We start from the raw sequence: 24,358 nt of genomic DNA, 5'->3' as shown, positions 1-24,358 counted from the left end.
TAAATGCATTTAAAACAATCAAATAAACATAAACCCAACAACAATTAAGTAGATGAGAGGCGCAAATGTCAAACTTTTCTAGTCAAATATTTGGTTATTTGTTTTATAAGAATCAATAAATACCGATTAAAACAGCTGATAATTTTAATAGTATTTATAAATCGAGATATTTCATGGAAAAAAGTGACCAAATTAAGCAATAATAAACTTCCTTTATTAATATTATTTAGATCTGGGCATGATACTATAAATAAAGTTATGTTAAAGTTAAATAAATGTTATTTATAGTACCATGATAGTATCATGGATCTGGGCATTTTCTAAATTCTCTTAAATCAAGTAAATATTGAACATATAGCAACACTGTATGTGTATAGGCACTCCATTTTGCTCCATTTTGATCATCGAAATGCGCAGGAGCGCAGGTATATAGTTATTTAGTATTTACTTTTTACTTTTACTATTATATATGAGAAATTTCCAGAAATGTAAGAAATACTGGAAATATAATTTTTAAAGAAACTTAATACAAAATAGACTAAAATGGACTTTGATAGTCCAGATGTTATGAAAGATTTTCCAGGGTTATATGCATCGGAGCACAATAAAAAATGCAGCAATGAGAGTGACTGTAAGTTGATTTTGTGAAGTACCCTAAACTTATAATTATTTTTGTTTTACAATATCTTGTAGATAGTGATGATGTCGAGAAAGGAGCGAAAAAAGATATTTTGATAGGTAAACGTAAAGATAAAAAGGACAAAAAAGATAAAGAGAGAGGTTATGCAGCTTTAGGAGGAGAGAGTTCAGATGATGGAAGCAAGTCCCGGTGAGTTTGTTACTTCATTTTTTTAAATCTTAAGAATTTCATATACCCTTAGTTGTAATTAACGTGTCTTACGTTTGTTGTTGCCTTTAAACTAAAGTAAATTTTGTGATCAATTGTCTAACTATGTCAGGGTCAACTTTCTTAGCTTAATCAGTTAGTGCTACAGCCCTTCGTAAGTTGTGGCCTGCCTCAAAACATTCTTCCATTCTTCTCCAAAGCCCCTGTTCATTTATCATTATCATCTTTGGCTCTACAGCCCGTTGTAGGTCTTGGCCTGTTCTAGAATCGGCTTCCACTCATTCCTATCCTTTGCCTTGGTTTTCCAATTTTGCACTCTTAATATTCGGAAATCGTCTTCCACTTGGTGGCACGTAAATGGTTCTCTGGGCCTGCCTCTTCTCACTCTATCCGGTTTTTGGTTAATGTGGTATAAATGTGTTTTGACAGCTCCATGTCATTCATTCTCTCTAAGCGGCCTAGTCAATGTAGCCTGTTTATTTTGATAGACCTACCAATAGGGCTTTTCATCGATTGTCATTTGTTTCGAGCTTCTGTCATGTGTCACATAATATTAATATATCTACGCCACACGCCTTTGGTTTGTATCATTGTTATATACCAATAACATATGACGTAGATATATTAATATTATGTGACACATGACAGAAGCTCGAAACAAATGACTGTGAATGAAAAGCCCTATACTAAACTCATTATAAAGGTGGGTAATTTCAAAATTATAGCGTCTATGCCATAATCCGTTTTCCTGCACACCTTTATAAATATGTCTTAGGATTTTAGAGGTGAGGACGGGCTTGATTAGAGTTATGTATATTATGTTCTGATGTTAAAAGTTTCTTTAATCTATAGTACTCTCTATTTGCTAGATATATACGTCGGTTAATTTCTGCAGTTACTGTATTACTTTAGTAGATGGATTTTGAGCCTAGATACAAGAACTATCTTACTCCTTCAAAAGTATATCGTCACTGATTTGCAAAAAGGTGCAAAGTGACATTTTATTAAAAATAAAACGGGATAATACCCGAAGGTTGGCTGTATACCATCTAGTTAAATAAAATTAACATGAAGTAAAACTCCCTAGTGTAGTTGCTATATTTAATAAAAATTCTAAAAATTTTTAAAAATCCAAACGGATTACGTACCATAACGTTTTCGGACTTATCAGTCCATCATCAGTGAACTCTCTGTCCTTGCTAAATAGCCACAATGCCAAACACTGGTCAAGATGTATGTTCTAACTACATGGTGAAATTTGTAAAATAATTTGGCTTACATTGGATGAAAACGGATTACTACTAGGAACATGATGCTCTACTCCATTAATTAAGAGATTTTTTATGAATAGGTCTACATTGAACTATGTTTAGTCTGTCAATAACCTCGTATTTTTTATTATATCAGTTTCCCGCTTTAAAAATCGTATTTCTTCTCTAACTTTTTAACTTTTTACTACTTTCGGCCAGAGCTTTTGTATTGTGATTAGTGTTACACAACCTGTATGTATTAGATAACCTAAAACTGTTATACCGTGGAACATTTCTGAATTGAATTATGTGTTATATTTTGTTTGTAATTGTACTGACCTATATGTCATCTTATTCTTTTTTCTTTTTTGTAACTGTACTACTCATAGAATTATTTTTTCTCAAACCACTTTGTTATGTTATATTATGATAATTTATGTTATATTATGATAATTTAGAACACTGTAACATTTATATCTGAATAGCGCTTGCCCGTGAATAAATAAATAAATAAACAATATCATCAGCATATGCCATTATTTCTATACTACACCAAAGATATGTTGCATTTGATGGCAGCTATAGTATATCGCATTTAACTCTATTAGCTTATTGATATTAATTTATCTTTTGCAGGAGTCCATCAAAATCGAAAAAGACCAAGTCATTTAAATTTACTTCCAAGTCAAAAGAGAAAAGGGAAAAATCAAGAGACAAAGAGAGTTCTGATAAAAAAGACAAGGAAAAGAAAGCAGATAAGAAATGTGAAAAGGACAAAGGGAAGAAAACGAAAAGTTCTGTTGAAGAAACAATTGTCATAGCTGGTAAGTAAATTGCTTGTCTTTCTGATAAAACAAATATACATATATACAATAGCACTAAAGGCCTTAGAGGCCCAATGGCTTAAAAAGTTTGTTCTTTCTTAATTTTCATTTTTCTTTATGTACTGAGATCATCTCTGGCTTGATATGTGATTTTTCTACACTCATTTCTGTTATTCATTTTTCTTTTCTGGCCTTCTAGCTCCATTCTTTCCATATCTTTTTCAATCTCTTGCTTAAGTCTATTTTTCGTTCTTTCTCTTCTCTTTTTTGAGGCTATAGTTGAGTGTACTACCCTTTTTGGAGTCCTAATGTTCGGCATTCTTTTTAGGGACTCGCCATCTCTGTGCCTTTATCACTCCTATTATATTAGGTTGATTGTATAATTCCTTTAACTCACCATTAGATTTTCTTATCCATAAACTTTCCTTTATTATTCCTCCATATATCTTCCTCAGCCTTTTCCTTTCCCAGATCTCCAGAAAATTTTGTTCATTTTTTGTCATTGTCCATATCTCACTGCAGTACTATTGGTTGTATAGTTGTTTTGTATAACTGTATTTTGGCCTTTCTTGATAAAAACTTGGTTTTTAACATTCCATTAAACGCCTATACACTTCTATTGCCTGCCATTATTCTAGCTTGTATTTCTTCTTTAATGTATAGTTTACGTGATATTATTGCTCTTGTTATGTAAATTTTTCTACCATTTCGAATTGATATGATGTTCCTTCTTCTACTTCTACTTTAAATTTTTCTCCATTTCTGAACTGATCATCTGTCCATTCCATACATTTTGTTTTAAGGCTGATTTATAAACTCGACGTTGACGTTAACGTTGCCGTTCGACGTTGACCTTGACGTTCAACGTTCTGGGGTGCATTTATAAACTTTTCGTTGACAGTGCGTAGCAGTTAGACGTAATGTCATGTCACATTTATATTTATTATTACTCTCTAACCTTACATTTTTTATTTTTTGGAATTTGAAATGGTTTTATTAGAAAGTTGAAAGTGTTGAATGTAGAATGTTGATAACTGCAAATGAATATGAAAACATGTACTGTTCCGGTTCATCTTAACCAAATAGAGAAAAACCGGGCGTTATTAGAAATAGTTGGAAGATTGTTGCAACAAGGGTCCTATATTCTAGAGATAGTTTATGTCAATATTTTTTATCTGACAAGATTCATATACCTACAGAGAATATTTTTAAAATAAATATCAACAATATTGTGAAGAAACTAGTAGTGTACATAATTTTTGTATGCATGAAATTAAAAATATGTATGGTATGTAGGTACTGTTCAGATCAACCAAATGGATTTATGAAGAATTAATAGACCATGGATCAACATAATCATTTGGAAGAATGTTGCAAAAAGGTCATATATTCTGTTTCTGAGATACATTATATATTTTTCTTCTTCTGGCATTGCTGTAGACAGATTATTTTAAAAATAAATATATCAAATACATTTTAAGTCATTTCTTATTATATATAACCTCAACGGTTAAATACTGAAACCTCAAAATCTACAAATTTTCAGGATAGCAAAATAACTTCCTTGCTTAGTACATGCTTTTATTTCTTCTGTTAAAAAGTATGTTTTGGTATTTTTTTTTCAAAGTATTCAATAAATAAATACTGAGAAAGAAAAAGCCTGTACTAAGCAGAGAAGTTTTTCGCTCTACTGAAAAGTTGTAGATTGTAACTTATGAGGTTTCAGTATTTAACTGTCGATATATACCTATATGAATGGTACAGAAGAATGGCAATAGTTCATTGGAATTTATTTGTAGAAAATTTAAAATTAATATTTATTCACTTATTATAAAGTAAAATTTAAAGAATAATAATAATTACTTTGACTTTATAAATTAAATCTTAATTTTCAATTTGTTCGAAATCAATCCAAATGGACTATTGCCATTCTTCGTCTATACCCTGCATATATTATTTTTATAATACTTACTTACTTAAGCCGTCCTCTTGTACCTTACGGTGTCGAGGTATTATTTTTATAATATAAATATTTAAAAAAATTTATTGGTTAAAATATTATTTTCCATCATTTTGTAAACTTTCTTCTTGTGATCTTTTATTATTACATAAGTAAAGAAATAAAAAGACAGCAGTACAATTAATTGTTTTATTTCTTATCAATAAACAAACTAAGCAATCTACAAAACATTAAAACAACAAACTAAATTAATAACAATGTAAGAAAAAACTATGAACATATCTGCTTCCTTGCCTCAGGGGCCGTTCAAGTATTACGTAACGCAGGTTGGGAGGGGGTGGGGGGTCAAAAATCTTCAAAAATTGCGGCGTTACGTAATACTTAAACACCCATTACAGTGCGTTACTTAGGGGGGGGGGGGGGTCAAAAATCGCGTTACGTAATACTTGAACGCTCCCTCAGCAGCATCTTCAGGATTCAATGCCTCCAAGCATGCACGAACATATTGAGAAAATGTATTATTTAAGATACTTTTTTCTGCTGGAGAAACAAGACTACCTACCATTTTTTATGAAGCAGTGATTAAATTTGAGTGTAATGCACTAATTGATACTGTAACAAATGAAAACTCACTTTTAAGTACTAAACATAAAAGAATATGACTAACAGACTAGGTTTTTCTGGAGTTAAATGTATTCACATCTTGTGATGTGTCTGGTATAGGTTCGTCCTCAAATATGATTTCAATAGGTGCATAAGAGACAGTGGAAGATGTTCTGGGGCCTTAATTTTTTAAATTTCCTTTGTAACCTTAAATGTCCCTTATAAAACAATTATAAGAATTAAAAAACCACAAATATGTAGACTGACACTAAACTTGGAAGAATGTTGTAAAAAGGTCCTTATATCCAGGGTGCTCGGTAAAAAAGTGTCTGTTGATTGCAGGAAGGTCAGTTACTGAGTTACTTTCTGATGCCTCAATTCTAGCATGAAACTTATTTTTTCCTTTTCTAAAACGATCAGGATCACTCCACTAAAATCAATGAAAAAATTGAAATTTTACCAAAACGTTTTTTGTATTCTTACTACCACTAACTGTTTCTTTTGGTAATTTCCTCTCATGGTGCGTCTTTGTTCGTTGTGTTTTTGTAATCTTTATGGACTTTATGCTATAGACTATAAAGGAACTCGCAATTTTGCATAAGCTAATGTTTGCCCTAATGTTTTCAATGGATATCTATATTAGCTGAAATAATAAAAATTAATGAAATATAGGACAAATTTTTTTTAAATTATTTCTTACCATTACCATAATTGGTATACAGATATACCTTGACAGATATACCTATACTTGACAGATACAGTGCGTCCATAAAGTAACGCATAAATTCGTTATTTCATAAACCGGCTATTTTAAGGAAAAATCCCGAAACAGGTCGATTTTTATTTTTAAATTACGATTTTTTGGCATATATATCATACTAGTGACGTCATCCATCTGGGCGTGATGACGTAATCGATGATTTTTTTAAATCAGAATAGGGGTCATATCATAGTTCATTTGAAAAGGTATTCAATTCTCTATCTAATAATATAAACATTAACATAATTATTTACACAGGGTGTTCAAAAAACATTTTTTTAATTAAAATGAGACAAAAAGAGGAATATATGTAATTTATTTAATTCAAAATACATTTTACTATTGTCAGTAAACAGAAATAGTTATTTATGATATAAGTGTTAAAAGTACAATTTTAAGGCACGCATGTGAAAGTTTGCAGAATGAGCGAAGCAAATTCTGCAATTCACATGAGTGCCTTAAAAATGCACTTTTTAACACGTACATATATCATACAATATTTTTTCTACAAACGTCTTATATATCAACAATTATAATTTATTCATTCTCAATTACAGGACAATATCTACAAAAACTTTTACTGGAACTTGACTGACATTCCATTTTTATATTTTTCTTGACATTACATCAAAACTGCCTATACTGTCAATACGTAAATCATAACAACTATAGAATAATAACATCTACTTTTATTGTTGTATATTCTAACAAATTTTAATAGTTTTTTTTCTACAAACGTGTTAAAAATGCAATAATACAGTTTAAATTAAATTTTAAAAACCTTTTAAACCACCTTTTTCAAATTGCGCAATTTGTACTATTAATATTAATGTTAATACATGAAATATAAATATTTTGACGTTTCACAATTTGACAATTCACTTTTAACTGCAGTGCCCTAAAAATTTTAAAGCACTAGTGCTTTAAAGTAGCATTTTTAACGCTCCTATGGAATGCTAAAAATTGCATTTTTAACACGGTTGTAGAAAAAAAATTTATTTGACAAATAAAAATTGATTTTTCGCTTAAACGAAATGTTCAAACTGCCAAGAAACAGGTGGGTTGCAGCTTTAACATTTAGACCAGGGCGCATCTGTAAAAATATTAGTACATTTGGACGTTGAGAGGTGACTCAAATTTTTTTGCAGAAATTGCTTGAAAATAACTCAAATAATATTTGAGTTATCCTCCCTCTCAAAAAGGTCCGGAACATTGTTCGATTTTTTTCTTCGTTTTTTGATTATAACTTTAAGAGTATTCAATTCCGAGAAAAGTTGTATTGACATAAAAGTTGTGTAATTAAATGTCCTACAATATAGAGTTGGTTGAAAATTTAAAAAATAGTCACCCTTGTTGCAAAATAGCAATAATTGCGAAAAAACCATACAAAAACAAGTTTTTCAACCATTTATGCTAAAGGACCTTCAAATTTCACCCAGAAAAAATATATGATACAGTTAAACAATACTGTAAATTTCATTAAGATCGGTTCAATAGATTTTGCAAAATAAATTTTGCAATCCAGCTTTCGCAAAAAAATTCATTTTTTCAAACTGTTACAGGACTGAAAATACAGGGACATGTAGAAAGAATGGAAGAAGGCGAAATACCAAACAAAATATTCAAACAGATGCCAGTAGGAAAAAGAACAAGAGGAAGACCGAAGCTGAGATATTTAGAACAAATAGAAAATGATATAAAAATCTTAAAAATAAAAAACTGGAGAAAAAAAGCACGAAACAGATCAGAGTGGAGAAGAATCCTGGAACAGGCCAAGACCCAGAAAGGGCTGTCGAGCCAATGATGATGATGATGACAGGACTGAAAATAAAGCAGATAGCAAGTTGAAATTTTTTTTGCTTATAGAAGTGTACTGTACCTTTCATTTGCAATTTGCAAAACTAAAATCGATTAACCACCACGACGTCAGGAATTTTTTTAAATAAACATTAATTATTGGTGTTGCGCGCAGGACACTTTTAAAGTTGTAATCAAAAAACGAAGAAAAAAATCGAATTTTTCCTTTATTTTTTGACATTTTAATTATTTAAACAATGTTCCGGACCTTTTTGAGAGGGAGGATAACTCAAATATTATTATTTGAGTTATTTTCAAGCAATTTCTGCAAAAAAAATTGAGTCACCTCTCAACGTCCATCTCAAAGCAGATGGGCCCTGGACTAATTGAATTTAAGCGAAAAACAATATTTATTTGCCAAATAAACATTTTTTCTTGTTGTCTACAACATTAAAACGTATTTTGAATTAAATAAATTACATACATTCTTCTTTTTGTCTCAATTATTTTAATTAAAAAAATGTTTTTTTTTGAACACCTTGTATTAATAATTATGTTAATGTTTATATTAGTGAATAAAGAATTGAATACCCTTTCAAATGAGCTATCTCATGACCCCTATTCTCATTTAAAGAAAATCATCGATTACGTCATCACACCCAGATAGATGACGTCACTAGTATGATATATATGCCAAAAAATCGGAATTTAAAAATAAAAATCGACCGGTTTCGCTATTTTTCCTTAATGTCGCCGGTTTACGAAATAATGAATTTATGCGTTACTTTATGGACGCACTGTATACCTATACTTGATATACCTTGGAGTACAGATTGTACTCCAATATCATATTAAATATAGGTATTTTAAAACTTGAGAATGTTTTCTGTATTTACAAACATAAACAAATAATTATTTAGTTGGCTTTGACAAACCTTGTCAGTTTTTATTTTTTATGACGCTACAGGGCTATAGCTTTTTGTTTATGTCCTGTGATCGTGCCGTTAACGGCCAAAAAAGATGAATCTTCCCACCGTCAACGTCAACGGCGAACGAAGTTTATAAATGGAAGCATGAGTTTCCCATTTGACCATCTTCCGACGTTGACGTTGCCGTTCGACGTTGACGTTGAGTTTATAAATCAGCCTCTAGTTTCATTTATGTACAGTCCCATCTTCTTAGCTGCTTTTACTATTCTTTATACTAGGTAACTCCTGTAGCTCTTTTTTTCCTCTTGCCAGCAGCACCACATCGTCCAGAAATATCACATGATAATACTTTGTTTTAATATTTTATTTGTATATTTAATACATTTATATCTACATTGTAGATGCTCTGCCAATATTTGGGGTGAGTTTAGATATTGCCATTGAACGAAGTAGGTGCCATGATGGAGTTGATTTGCCATTACCAATCAGAGACTGTATCGATTTTGTAGAATCCATCGGAGTACTTTTTGAAGGTGTTTATAAGATTAGTGGAACAAAAGCAAAAGTTACACAAATTAAGAAAATGTACAATCAGAGGGAAAATGTTAGATTAAGTGATTACGATGTGCCAACTGCTACTAGTCTATTAAAAATGTTTTTAAGGTATGAAATTTCCAATATTACAGAAATGCATACTCCATAATTATGAATATTTAACAACTTTGCTGCGTTGCGAGACAAATAGACTACTTACAGTGGCGTACTGAGCATGGTTCCGCAGAACCAGGGCCCGGGCCCCGCAGGGGCCCTCTCAAATACGCTTTTTGTTTCTTTTTTTTTTCTAATTTGATGGGGACATTTTGAACTATACAAGTAAAAACTAGGAAATATAACTGCTTAATACATTTTTATTTTTGTGTGGTTACTTATAAATAGAGCCTGGATTATATGCAAAATGCATGTCTGTGCATAAACATGCAGCATATCTTTGTGGGTTTCTTCATAAATGCATAATATGCTATTCATATTTACTTGATTAAGGGCATATTGCGGCATGTTTTGATGTATTAGAAAATATTGCATAAATAAAATAGTTTCCTATATAAAGGGTGAGGCAGATAAAGGGCCTCACACCGAAGGTTCCGACACACAAGAATCTCTCAAATGTTTCTGTTCATCTTCCGGCCACGTACTCCACCGAAAGCCCAAACGCAAAAAGATTCATGTACCGTCCGCTCTAATGCAAACATGCATTGACGAACTCCCGGTGGAGTACGAAAACATCCTTGAGGCTACCCCGTTAGCCTACCGTACCCACCTCTAACATTTCCTCTTCCCTACCCCGAACAGGGAGAAGTTGGTTTTTTGCGGTTTCCCAACTTCATTGCACAATTATACCTGTTCGTCCCAAGAAAATAGCCGCAACTATTTTCTCCACTCGAACGCACACTGTCCACGCTGCGCTCAAAGCCACCTCCTGACCGCCGACGAGGGACGCAGGTTCGCCTGTCGTTGTACAATGGTTTCTAGGGAGACTGGTCGAGAGCAAAGCATGGACAGTACACGTAAATGTCTATGGAACCAACAACAATCCATCAAACTTTCTTCTCTGTTGACTTCTTAGCCTTCTGGACACCACCGTCCGGCATAACCCAGGATCCAAGAACACCAGGACACGGCGCTTGCCCCAGTGTGTTTTTCGGACTGTTTGCTTTTGCTGCCAATACTACACATTAACTACAAACCCTGAAGAGGACAAAATCCTAAACGGGGAAGCACATTGAACGCATTTCTTCTAAGCATTTTCTAGACAAGCAAATCAAACAATGTGATGATGATGATAAAGGGCCTATTAGAACTATCTCGAGAACTAAAGACAATTGAATTATGAAAATTGGAATAAGGGGGTTTTGAAGACTGATCTATTTAATGAAAATATTTTCATCTATTTGGTACTTCCGGTTATACCGGAAGTTGCTTATAACTTCGTTTTTTTAAATGAGACACCCTGTATATTTTTACATTTTTGGATTCTCCTCGATTTCTTATTTCTTAAAATATAAGGTTTTGTAATAATATACAGGGTAGGTTAAAAGATAATTACGTTTTCATATTAATTTCGTAGCAATATTCCCACCCTGTAGGATTGTAGTAGTTTGACATAATAAACTCTATTTATGTTCAAATGATTTTTAATATAGTCTACTACTGTTAACAGTTATTAGTGTAACTAAATTTTTAATTTAGTATACAGGGTGGGTCGAAACTCGGAATGAGTATTTTCTGAGTTTTCTTAAATGGAACACCCTATATTTTAGTATTGTAATGAAATGATATTTCATGGTACTTTTTACTTCTTAAGCATTCCCTATACCTAACTGCTTTAGTTTGTGCTTAATTGTTAATCGCACCAACAATCTTAACTTCGATGGTATTTTGATACCTCAACCACTATGGGCAATTTTAAGTATCAGTATAGATTAATATGTATTTATTTCCAAAAAAATTATTTGTGACTGAATATTTTCACGGCCAACCTAATACAATTTCACCTATTTTGTGTTGCAATTAATGTTTGGATTTAATCACCAATAACTCACAAACTAAAGAAGTTAGGTATAGGGAATGCTTAAGAAATTAAAAAGTACCATAAAATAGAATTTCATTACCATACTAAAATATAGGGTGTTCCATTTAAGAAAACTCAGAAAATACTCATTCCGAGTTTCGACCAACCCTGTATACTAAAATGAAAAGTTTAACTATACCAATAACTCTTAACAATAGTAGACTATATTAAAAATCATTTGAACATTAATAGAATTTATTATACCAATCTACTACAATCCTACAGGGTGTTAATGTTGCTACGAAATTAATAAGAAAACGTAATTATCTTTTAACCTACCCTGTATAATACTACAAAACCTTATATTTTAAGAAAGAAGAAATCGAGGAGAATCAAAAAATGTAAAAATATACAGGGTGTCTCATTTAAAAAAACGAAGTTACAATCAACTTCCGGTATAACCGGAAGTAGCAAAGAGAAGAAAATATTTTCATTAAATAGTTCATACCTCAAAGCCCCTGTATTCCAATTTTCAAGATTCTCTTAGCTTTAGTTCTCGAGATACTTCTAATAGGCCCTTTATCTGCCTCGCCCTGTATATTTAGATAATACTTTCTTGAAATTATTCATAGCAGGTATATTCTTGGGGTATCTACTAAATAACTTTATTACTTTATTCCAAGTATGTATCTACTAAATAGCTTTATTACAAGTTTTATTGTTTGGGAAAACCCATCTGGAACTTGTCATCAGTAGAATAGGGCCAACAGGTAGCGAGGGATAGTAAATTCGTTTTTAAATCCTCTTTAGATTGACTGATCAGACTGAACTGTCCTATATAAAGTCGAATTTTGACATAATTGTAAATTCTACTACAAAACTAGAGAGTCAAAGATACAAGATAGGAGGAGAACCTCAGATATAGCATTTGCAAATAATAATATAAAAGATATCAAAGAAAGAATAATAAATCTTGCTGGGACAATCGGAAAAAAATTGAAGATAAATTTAGTGACGTTTTAAACAGAAATGAAGGCTGTCATATGTCATAGCTTTATTCTTTAACAATATCCCTGTAATAATATTTTTGCTAGACAGGTAAGTTGTCATTTTATACCGGGTGTACCAATCATACTGTGTTTTTTTCTAAAAGTTCGGAACACCCTGCGGAATGTTCTTCTTTTTCTTCTTGCAGTACCGTCTCCTATCGGAGGTTGGCTACCATCACAGCAATCTTAACTATGTTGGCTGCAGCTCTGAACAACTGTATAGAACTGCACCCGTACCACTCCCTTAAAGTACGCAACCAGGAAATCCTCCTACGTCTCTCATTTCTGTTTCCCGAGAGTTTTCCTTGGATTATGCGTCTTAGCAGGGAATACTTTCCCCCTCTTATTATATGGCCTAGATATTCCAGTTTTATCGTTTTTGTTATTTTTGTTTTGTGATTCATTCGCTTATGTTCTATAATAAAAGAGATATGTCCTTTTATATTACAAATGAGATTTGCTAGTTGGTCTTTAATAACAATATCATTCCAAATCTCGAGAGCTACTGTTTTTACCTCTTGTAAGGTTCTAGGAAGTGGCAAGCGCTGTCGTAGTCTTCTGCAAATTATGTCCCACAAATGTTCGATTGGGTTAAGATCTGGACTATGCGGTAGCCAATTCAAAATACGAAGATTTACCTGCTGTAAATTTTCGGTTATAGTTCGTGCAAAGTCAGGTCTTGCAGTATCGTGCATTAGCAAAAAATTGTTACCAATATTTCGAGCCGATAGCATGGTAGCTAAGTTCTTCGCTATGTAAGGTGACTGCTTGAACGCACTCATTGCGGGTAAATTTCCTTGTAGCGCGTTCTATTTCCACCAAACAACAAAAACAATTACGGACATAAATAATAAATTTACTAATTTTTACAACAAACCAGACACTTTTTGAGTGTTCACAATTTGACATTTATCAAATTGTTAATTTATCATAACCTACTTTAGGCTTGTTTGTTAAAATACCTAACTTTTTTATTTTTCAATAATAGCGAATGAATTAAAAAACAAAATGTTAAGAAAAGGCGATGCTATAGTTAGGTTTTATTTTAGTATTTATAAATACTAGAATTCTCCACAGGGTGTTGCGAACTTTCAGAAAAAAACACCATTTTGATTTGTACACCCGCTATTCAATGACGATTCACCTGCCTAGCAACAATATTATTACAGCGATATTGTTAAAGAATAACGCTATAACTTGTCAAAAAAATCACTTAAATCGGACAAGTTTAGGAAATACGAGACATCAAAAAGTCTCATTTTTAAGGTGGTGCGTTAATTTTGCTACTTAGTGTATGATGATTTTTTATATTTAATGTTTATTAAAAACTTTTGATATACAACGTGTGTTTTCATTGGGCGGGGGGCCTGCTTCCCAACTGGAACCAGGGCCCGCGGATCTATCAGTACGTTACTGACTACTTACACTAACGGTTGGCTGCATTGACTGTGTCAAAGGTTCAATATGGGACATATATGTCTAGTAAAGCACTTAACGTAAGTTTATAAATATCTCTAAACACAGCGAAGGTGTTAATAATGGATATATTGAGACGTTTCATTGTTATTAGTATTACATTTATTTTTAATTGCAGGGATCTTCCAGAACCCATATTCACAAATGATTTACTAATACGCTTTGAGGAAGCTGGTGCCATATTGAATTTAAATACTAGGGAAAAACATTTGAAAATATTAGTAGAGAATTTGCCCTCACAGAACAAGCTGTTATTGTCATGGTTGATAGTTCATTTACACAACGTTTCTTTAAATGTAGGTATATGCACCCCGACTTCATAGTGCCATAACCCTAAAACAATGGAAAATCTGTTTTTTGGTCTAACACATTCCTTTAGTTGTTGCCTTCATTGTGGAATAATGTGATAAAATTTAGTTATCTTAGAATTCGTATGGTGCGCCTGTGTCTTTATTGCCATTTTCGGTTTTGGCTCTCAGTATTAGCAAGGGAGCCACAAGGCATCTTGCATTAGAGTGTGGTCGAGAGTGGATGTGTGATAAGTACCGTTTTTTTTTAAATATTGCCCTAACATGTGATAATGTATTTGTTTCAAGTAAAACCTGTGTTAGTGCCATAACCTGTGATACGGAAGATTGATACGTCCTCATCCTCGATTTTTGAATATGGATGCCTTAGCAATAGCGCCTTATTAGAGGCCTTTTAAGGGTGAATTTCAGAGTAAAGCAATGTCAATAACTAAAAATAAATACTAGCGTTAGATAGCTACACACATAATCAACATAAGTGCAGAATTTGGTTAATTTAGGCAAGGAAGTTAAAGGGGAAAAATGAAGAGTTCACATAACTTTTTGTTTTTGCTCTCCTGAAAAGTTTTTGATTTCAGGGTTACGGCACTAATGAAGTCTGGGTGCGATATTATATTCATAAGATATATTTTTTTTTATTAACTCCATTGAGTACAACAATCTGCCCATTGGGCATTAAGCATTTGTTATGGTAAAAAATACAGACATGTAGAGAGTTACTCCAGTGAGTAACCTCTTTACAATTCTAAAATTAATATTTTACCAATCTAAATACACTTGATTACATTCAGTTGGTCAAGTCGGACGGCAGTTGCTTTAGTCTACACACTTAAAGACGTTTCGCACATTTAGTTGTCTGGCAAACGCATTAGGATGCACTAGCACGTGTTCACAGTATTAAACACTAAAACGTTGTATGGTTTCTTTCACGGATTCTATGCACTTCCAGAACTGATGTTCTGGAATTATTTTATGTTCCTCTATTATCGTTTTCAACCTTCTTACGTACATTTTTTCAAAGACTTTGCTAATCATAGGCAAAAGGAGGCCGGTATGAAGATGCATTTTCCGGTCTTTTTCCGGGTTTAAGAATCATTAGGATTTGTGCCACTTTCCATATACTAGGGAAGTAGTTTAGGCGCAGAATTGCATTAAATATAAAGGTGATTAGTTTTATGCACTTATCCGAGACTTCTTTTAGAATCTTGCCAGAGATTAGGTCAAATTCAGGGGCTTTTTTGATGTTGATTTTATTTATTATTGTTTGTTTTACTTGGTTGACTGTAAATTTCGTGTGGGGCAGATCCATTTGAAACGGTGCTGTTAGGATATGGTTAGTTCTGTTTCTTCCTCTGTAGATACTGTAGAAGGGTATGGCGTGAATACTTTTTGAAGGTGCTTGCCAAAAAGATCAGCTTTTTCTTTGTTGTTCCTAGCCCAGGTGTTTGCCTCATCTTTGATTGGTGGGTTATGCTGTTGGGGCCATTTGAGTTTTTTCGTGGCTTTCCAGAGTGAGTAATCTGTAGCTTGAGTTGGTGTTAAATTTTCTAAATATTCTTGTATTTCATGGTTTTCTTCTTCATGGATTAATTCCTTTGTTGCTTTGTTAAGTTTTTTCTTATTTTCTGCCGTTCTTGACTGTTGACAATTTTTACGTAATTGTCGTTTTTCTAAAATTTTTTGTTTAATTGTGGGAGACACATTATTTCTGTTTGGAGATGGTTCGTAGCTGGAAGTCGCATACCATGCAGCAATTTGTATGTTTTTTGTTAGGTTATCTACAACTGATTCTAGTTGTAGTTCTTTTTCAAGGACAGATTTAGTGAGATCAGGCTGTCTAGTTTTTCTCTAAATTGGGACCAGTCTTAATGTTGTGCAAAGTTGGTTGATGTACTTTGTTTAAGATTTTTTCGAAGATTGTTATTATAAACGGTGAGTGGTTTGATGATAAATCGAAGCATGATTCAGCTTTACATTTTTTGGTATCGATGCCTTTTGTGATGCAGAAATTAACGGCATCAGGTATTTTGTTTAAGTCAGACGGCCAATAAGTTGGTTCGCCAGTAGAAATTTGTTGCAGGTTATTTTCTACCATTGCTTTAGCTAATTCTCTACCTCTTGGTGTTGTTAGTCTAGAACCCCACATCGGATGTTTTGAATTATAATCTCCACCTGCAATGAATATGTTCCCTAGAGGAAAAAATATTCTAGGAAATGTTCTTTTTTAACGACATTTTTAGGTGGGCAGTTTAAGGCAGATATTGTTATTGGGCCCTGTGCTTCATCAATTGTTAAGCTGGTTGCTTGCAGGTAGTCTTTGTTATATTTTTCCATTTCGGAGTGTTTAATAGAATCACGTATAATCATGGCGCTTCCACCGTGTAATACAACTTGTAGTTGGGAATCCGCATATAGTGTTTTTCTGTAAAGTGAGTCTCAAAAATTAATATTATATCAATATTTTGATTAAGTATGAATGCTTTGAGTTCTTTGGCCCGTTGATAAAGGCCATTTGCGTTCCAGACTACTATTTTATATTTTGGTTGTGAAGCCATTAAGCGATCTTATTGATGACAGTAGTAAGCAAATTGAGCATTGTGCCCATTTTGCTCCATGAGTTTTTGCATCATTTCTTCCAGCTTGGCTAAGTTGTTATTAGGTTGGTTATGTCCTGGTTTTGTTTGGTTGTTATATGTACAGTGTGGTTGATTTTTGTTGACTATTTGAGCATAGGTTAAATCAGGTTGTATTTGTTGAGAATTATTTGTTTGGATATGTGGTTGCATGATTCTTTTCTCTCTTAGTGTAGGATATAGCTTCTGCTGTAGTTGAATATCAACTTGGCATCCTCTATAGTTAGCCGGGTGGTCACTGTTACAATTGACACATTTTACTTTGTCATCACGTGATTTTCGAGGACAATCTTTTGTTTCGTGATTACCTGTACATTTTACGCATCTGTGTACTTTGCGGCAGTATGTTTTGGTGTGTCCGTAGTCTTGGCATCTTGTACACTGGGGGATTGTTCTTTTCGTACGAGGAGGTTTGCATTTGTTGATATTGTTTCCTAATTTCTCTATTTTATAAACTTCTTTGTTGTTTTCCTTCGATACGATATCAATGAAAAACATTGGCAAGGGGGTTTTTGATACATAATGTTTTATATTGTGAATGTTCACTGCTTCGTGTCCTTGTGCTGCTGTTTTATATTGTGAATGTTCACTGCTTCGTGTCCTTGTGCTGCTAGATTTGCCTTTATGTCATCAGTATCTGTACCATGCTGCAGTCCTTTTATGACAAACCTGAATGTTTTTCCCTTTTTGGCCTAAAAGTGTGGTATTGCGTATTCCTTTTATCAAGTTCAGTGATCAGTATTTTAAAATGTTCGGCCTCAAGGACTTGAACTTTTACTGTTTCATAACTAATGGTTTTAATCGTGTATTTATCTCCTGTGGTTTGTTTAAGTAGGTCATGAATGTGTTGGACAACACCTACATTATAAATGGTTATCGGTGGGAGCTTGGGTACATGTTTTTATTGTTTTCTTGATCATTTGCTTCGTCTTTGCTTTCTTCGTTTTCTTCTGTAAGCATACTATACGAATTTTTTGTTTCTAGTGGCTTTTGCAGCCAATAATCACTTAATTTTGTTTGTTTCCTGGATATTTCCACTTCGGGACTTCTTATTCTTTTTTTATTTGTTACTGTCTCCCATTTATCTTCAGATTCAGAGTTAGGAGCTGCTTGTTCATTCGTGTGTTGGACTACCTGTGGATTTTGATATACTAAGTGTGGGGGGAGAGGTAAATGATTTCATTTGATATCCCTTTTTAACTCCACTCCACTGGTATGAATTGTTGAATATTTTCTTCAGTTATTACCACTAAATGCCTTCTGATAATTAGCTCGATTCCAAAACACTTGTTTACTGTTAAAATGTAATTAAAAATAAAAACTGAATTTATTTATTAGAACAAGATTACGGAGACGTTCAAATAACTGATATTAAAACATGTAGGTAATTAAAATCACATTTTGTACATAAATCAGAATTAACGTTTACAATATAAAATGTTTTAAAATATACTGGACTGAATGCGACGGCCTTACTCGGAGGTTTGTGGTCGACTCCATATTCATAAGATCAGTGTTCATAAATAATAAGATATATTAATTATATTATCTATTTGCAGGAAAAGCAAAACAAAATGAGTAAGCAAAATATTGCATCTGCACTCAATCATACCTTTCACGTATCATCGAGATTACTTCAAGCCTTACTTCATCACTCTCAAGCATTGTTTCCAAATGTTGTTATTTTTAAATATATTCCTCCTGTATGCAATATTGTGCAGATACCTGAAAGAGCTCAGCAGCTAGAAATAGAACTGAAAAAACAAGAATCTCTGCTATCTCAAATACATAAAGAGATGAATGTTGGGTGTATATCCAAAGAAAGAGAGGAAAAGCTGTGGGAAGTACAAAGAATCATTACACAATTAAAGGTGAGTAGTAAACTATGATCTATAATGTTGTTTATATATATGGACCGTTCACTCTTGTTAGAGTATGGGTCGCTCAAATACTATGAGCCCTTTTAATCCATTTCACGCTGTGGATTAGTCAGCTTTTCCTTTAGGTCATCGTTGTGATGTTTTTTTGCCTTCTCTACTATCTTCTTCCACTCTCTTCGGTCCTGAATCTTTTCTCTCCAGTTTGCAATTTCCATCTTTCATATATCGTCTAGCAGTTGATCTTCCCATCTTATTTTTGGTCTTCCTGTTGGTCTATTTTTTTGCTGGTTTCCAGTTCATTATCTTCCTGATCAGTTCTTCTACCCCTCTTCTTTGTATGAGCCCAAACCATCTGAGCCTTTGTGCTTTAATGAATTTTACTATATCTTCTCCTTCATTTATATTTATTATTTCATGGTTCATCAGCTTTCTATATTCCCCTGTTTCTGTCTTTACTGGGCCATGTATTCTTTTCATAATTCTTCTCTCAATTATTCTTAACTTTTCTTCGTCTTTTTTCGTAAGGGTAATTACTTCTGCTCCATAGGCTATCACTGCTCTAATTGCTGCTGTATATATTTTTGATTTTGTTTTTTTGCTCAGGTTTTTGTCCTTGAGTACTATCTTCTTCTTCTTGACTGGCTTTACAGCTCGGGGTGAGTCTTCGCCGCATCCACTATGGCCCTCCATCGTCTGCGATCTTGCGCTTTGATTTGCCATTGTTGTACCCCAATCCTAGATAGATCGGTTTCAACATCATCCTTCCATCTTTTTCTGGGACGGCCCACTGATCTTCTACCGTCTGGTCTCTCGAAGAACACTGTCTTTAGCACTGTCTTCCTCTGATCTTACTGAGTACTCTGAGTACTCAATGTATATCAAATACCAAAATTGTAGAAAGTGACGCATACTTTAAATGTGGACTTTTGCGGGTCCAAGGGGAAAGGAAACCGACGAGTCATGGGCGTGCGGTTATTATTAAAAAAAGAATAAGAATTTTAGAACGAATTGATCGTCATAAAAATTATTTTCTTATTTTATAGATTTCTTATATGAAGAAAACGGTGCTACTATAGTATGCGGTCTACCCTGGGGATGCGATCTGCCTGTGAATATCATTATAGTGTTTTGTGGCTTCTTCCCAACTAAAATAGTAAATTGATATATATATATATATATATAGTTTAGCTCTCCAGGCCTAGAAGGCCCATGGCTTGGTTTACTATTCCTTTCCAATCTCTCCTATTTGCTGCTTTATTTTTCCAATTTGTGATTTTCAGTTCTTCTATGTCTTTTTCAACATCTTTCTTCCATCTGGTTTTCGGTCTACCTTTCTTCTTCTTTCCTCCTATTCCTCCCGTTAGTATTTTTTTGGGAAGTCTCGTGTTTGGCATCCTTTGGATATGTCCCAACCATCTCAGTCTTTGTGATTTTACGATCCCTACTATGTTTGGTTCACCATACATCCTCTCCAATTCCACATTTGGTCTTCTTATCCACATTCCATTCCATATCTTTCCGCCAAATATTTTTCTTAGGACTTTTCTTTCCCATACTTTAAGCATGACTTGCTCGGATTTGTTCATCGTCCATGTTTCACTGGCATACAAGACTATAGGTCTTATCACTGTCTTGTATATTCTTATCTTAGCCCCTCTAGATATGTTCTTATTTCTCAATAAGTTGTTTAGAGCAAAGATACAACGATTGCCAGCCATAATTCTCGCTTGGATTTCTTCTTTTATATTTGGTCTCCTAGTGAATGTCGCTCCTAGATATTGGAATCTCTCTACTTCCTCGAAGTAAATTGATATGGCAAAGTATAATTTATAAAGTTAAAATAATAATTCTTCCGATTTATGGGTTTCATTTACTTGGTAAAAAATTTTTTTGTCGGCACAGTATACCTGTGCCGCTAAACGATAATCTTTTCTCAGAGAAGAGTTTTACACACAATAATGAAAATCTTTACAAAGTGAATAAAATTCATAAATCAGAAGAATTATTATTTTAATTCTCCAAATTAACAAATTAATACTTTGTCATATCAATGTACTATTTTAGTTGAGAATAAGCCATAGAATTAGCTTATTCCCAACAAAAATAGTAAATTAATATGACAAAGTATTAATTTGTAAAATTAAAATAATAATTCTTCTGATTTATGCGTTTTTATAACTTTGTAAAGATTTTATACCGGCACTTTAATATAATACAGGTTATACCCCGCATCCAACGGTAGACCGCGAGGTATAACAGAAACGCGACGATAGACCGCATATTATAGTAGCACCAAGCAAGCAATTTGATTCAACCCAGCCTGAGAGACTTGCTCAGCCCTTGATGACATTCGGGTGTAACAATTCATTGGAACGAGGTAAAACTCGAGTAAAACAGGAGACACTCTACCGCGCTCCAATGCTCCAGACCATCCCTTTCCCCCCTATAGCACTCTGATGCGCGATAGGGGCACAACTATCAGCCAAATGCTCTTCACGTGGGAGTTTTGCGTAACAGAACTCCAACGTGGTGCCCTAATCGATTGCAAATTCAGGCTAGCGTGAGGCGCTTTAATCCTGTTTCATCTAGTGACTTATCCGCGTAACTAAAATTGCTTGCTTGGGCCCCAAGCCTCTGCTCTGGGCTAGGCCCGGAGCTCAAGGGTTTGGGCCCTACTAGCCCGTGTTTTTTGCTGTTTTTTTTTTGTTAATTTTTTTGGCGGCTTGCGCCGGTTTTTGTTAGTAATTTTTTAATTTTTTTGGAGGCCGAAGCCGTTTTTTGTTTTTTTTTTATTTTTTTGGTATGTCTCTGAAAAATAAAATCTGATTAATGGGGCCTAAACAGTGTTGCGCTTATCTACGTTGATAGAGATAAATATAAAAAATATGTTCAAATAAAAACTTACGTTATATATCACCTAATCTGAGTCATCTATGTCGTCTTCAGATTCATCACTAGTATCTTCACCTAGATGCACAACTATTGGTTCAATGGTAATTTCAATGAAGTTATCAAGGTTCAACATTTTCTTTTCTTCTTTCACTACATGTTCGATACATTTTATCCACGATTGTGAGGTCACATTGCTGACGGCACCATTAAGTAGATTTTTAACATCATTTAATTTATAAGTAAAATTGTTCCTTGCTACTTCATTTTTTATTTGAGCCCATATAAGTTCTATCGGATTTAATTCGCAATGGTATGGCGGCAATCGAAGTACAATTACGCCTCGTTCTCGCGCCATTTCATCTACTACATATTTAGTATTATTTATCATGACACCGTGCTAAGTTTAGTAATTCGGTCTTCAAATTTTGTTCATTGAATTTAATATTTTTTTTAGTAAGCCAATCCGCAATCTCTGCTTTTCTCCATTTAGTGGTTGGTAACTGTTCTACACGCCGGGAGTGATATGGAGCGTTATCCATAACAGTAACAGATCCTGGTTGAATTTTTAATAGAATATCTGAAAACCATTTTTCATAATGATCTGCATCCATTTCCTCATGGCAATCTATAGTTTTTTTTAGAAACAAATGCATTTAAACCTCCTTCAACAAATCCAGAGTCGCTACCAATATGGGTAATAATAAGGCGTTTTCCCTTTCCAGATGGGGCTTTTAAACCTGTCGACAAACCATCTAGGAAAGCTTGTCGTTTGTTTTTCACATTTAAATCCTGCCAAATTTTAGTCACTGTATGTCCTTCATTTAACCATGTTTCATCTGTATAGTATATCTTTTTTCCATCTCTTCGAAATTCTGCAATTTTTTTCAGGTACCGTCTGCGCCATAAAATGATTTCTTCTTTTTCAATAAGAGTACTATTCCTCTTTCTTTTTAAATACCTAAAGTTCATTTTACGTAAAGTACGTAACAAAACACGTCTTGATATTTTTGGAATATTTTCATTAGATTAAAGGGAAAGAGCAATTTTTTTATAGTTGGTAATTCGTTTTTAAAATAAAATTCATGTACTGCACGACGAATGGCGTGTTTCGTCGTATCATCCAATTTTATTTGTTTCCTTCCTCTTGTCTCAACCTTCAAAGTATTACTATCGTTTGTTTTATCGACTGTTTTAATGACTCTGTACACACTAGCTTCCGAAACTTTTGTTAAAATACTACATAATGTAACTATATCGCTTACATTCATATTTTGTTCTCTGGCTCGAAGTCCTTCAAATACATTTCCGATCATAGCTTTTTCTTCAGGTGTTAAATTGTGGCGTTTCTTTTTAATACACGGTTCACTACTACTACTGTCAGACATATTTATTGTTTGTCACTACTTAAATTGAATTAATTAAACTAAATTACTCACAGTTTAGTAAATGTAAAATCACCTTCCACTAATAACACTACAAATAATTCTGTTTTTAATTATTATTTGTCACTACTTAAATTGAATTAAACTAAATTACTCACAGTTCAGTAAATGTAAAATCACCTTCCACTAATAACACTACAAATAATAATTATGTTTTAATTCTTATTTGTCACTAAATTGAATTAAACTAAATTACTCACAGTTTAGTAAATGTAAAATCACCTGCCACTACTTAATAACACTACAAATAATTCTGTTTTTAATTATTATTTGTCACTACTTAAATTGAATTAAACTAAATTACTCACAGTTCAGTAAAGGTAAAATCACCTTCCACTAACACTACAAATAATTATGTTTTTTATTATTATTTGTCACTACTTAAATTTAATTAAACTAAGGGCCGGTTGTTCGAACACTAATCAACAATGATCATTATCAAATAATTAATTACTGTCAATGTCAACTTTGTTTGGGTTGTTAAAAACATAATTAATTACAATTCTGAGACTATAATCAATTAATATAACAATAATTATTAACATAATTAATAATAAATCTCATACTTGTAATTAATTATGTTTTCAGCAACCCAAACAAAGTTGACATTGACAGTTTTGGTGACAGTAATTAAATATTTGATAATGATCATTGTTCATTAGCTTTCGAACAACCGGCCCTTAATCACTCACAGTTCAGTAAATTTAAAATCACCTTTTACTAATATCACTACAAATAATTCTGTTTTTAATTATTATTATTTGTCACTAAATTACTCACAATTCGCAAAACGTAAAATCAGCTGTCTGGTTTATGAAATACCTTTCAGCGCGCTCATGAAATGACTTACAGAAACACACGTACCCTTGAACGCTGCCGCTGTTGCCAGTTACATCGCCTTAATCTGCGACGACAGTGTCGATCTCGGACAGTGCCTAAGGTTAGAGAAAGATATAAACTACGACCTTGCAGATAACGTTCAGTTAAATTATATATGCTGGCAACGTTCAATATTCTTAGAACTGCAATCTTGTCAAAAAGGTTTTAAATAGACCAGTCAAATTATTATTGAAATGTATTTGATATAAAATGAGATCTCTTCTATCGGAACGTATATTCTAAACAGTCAGACAAAGAAG

General features: G+C 33.2%; 1 protein-coding gene across 1 annotated transcript in view; it reads left to right on the top strand.

The window, feature by feature from the left end:
* Positions 1-412: 412 nt before the first annotated feature.
* Positions 413-24,358, top strand: part of LOC114345852 (ralA-binding protein 1) — a 37,250-nt gene continuing 13,304 nt past the window's right edge. The window contains exons 1-6 of the mRNA XM_028296660.2: positions 413-631; positions 694-829; positions 2,734-2,921; positions 9,372-9,633; positions 14,183-14,360; positions 18,565-18,876. Of these exons, the coding sequence (XP_028152461.1) occupies positions 544-631; positions 694-829; positions 2,734-2,921; positions 9,372-9,633; positions 14,183-14,360; positions 18,565-18,876 (1,164 nt within the window). The 5' untranslated portion in view covers positions 413-543. The remainder of the gene's footprint in view (positions 632-693; positions 830-2,733; positions 2,922-9,371; positions 9,634-14,182; positions 14,361-18,564; positions 18,877-24,358) is intronic.

Source organism: Diabrotica virgifera, chromosome 10 (genome assembly GCF_917563875.1).
Source record: "Diabrotica virgifera virgifera chromosome 10, PGI_DIABVI_V3a".
NCBI classification, from domain to species: Eukaryota; Metazoa; Arthropoda; class Insecta; order Coleoptera; family Chrysomelidae; genus Diabrotica; species Diabrotica virgifera.
The sequence above is the reverse complement of the archived record's forward strand: the minus strand, read 5'-3'. Positions and strand labels throughout refer to the sequence as shown.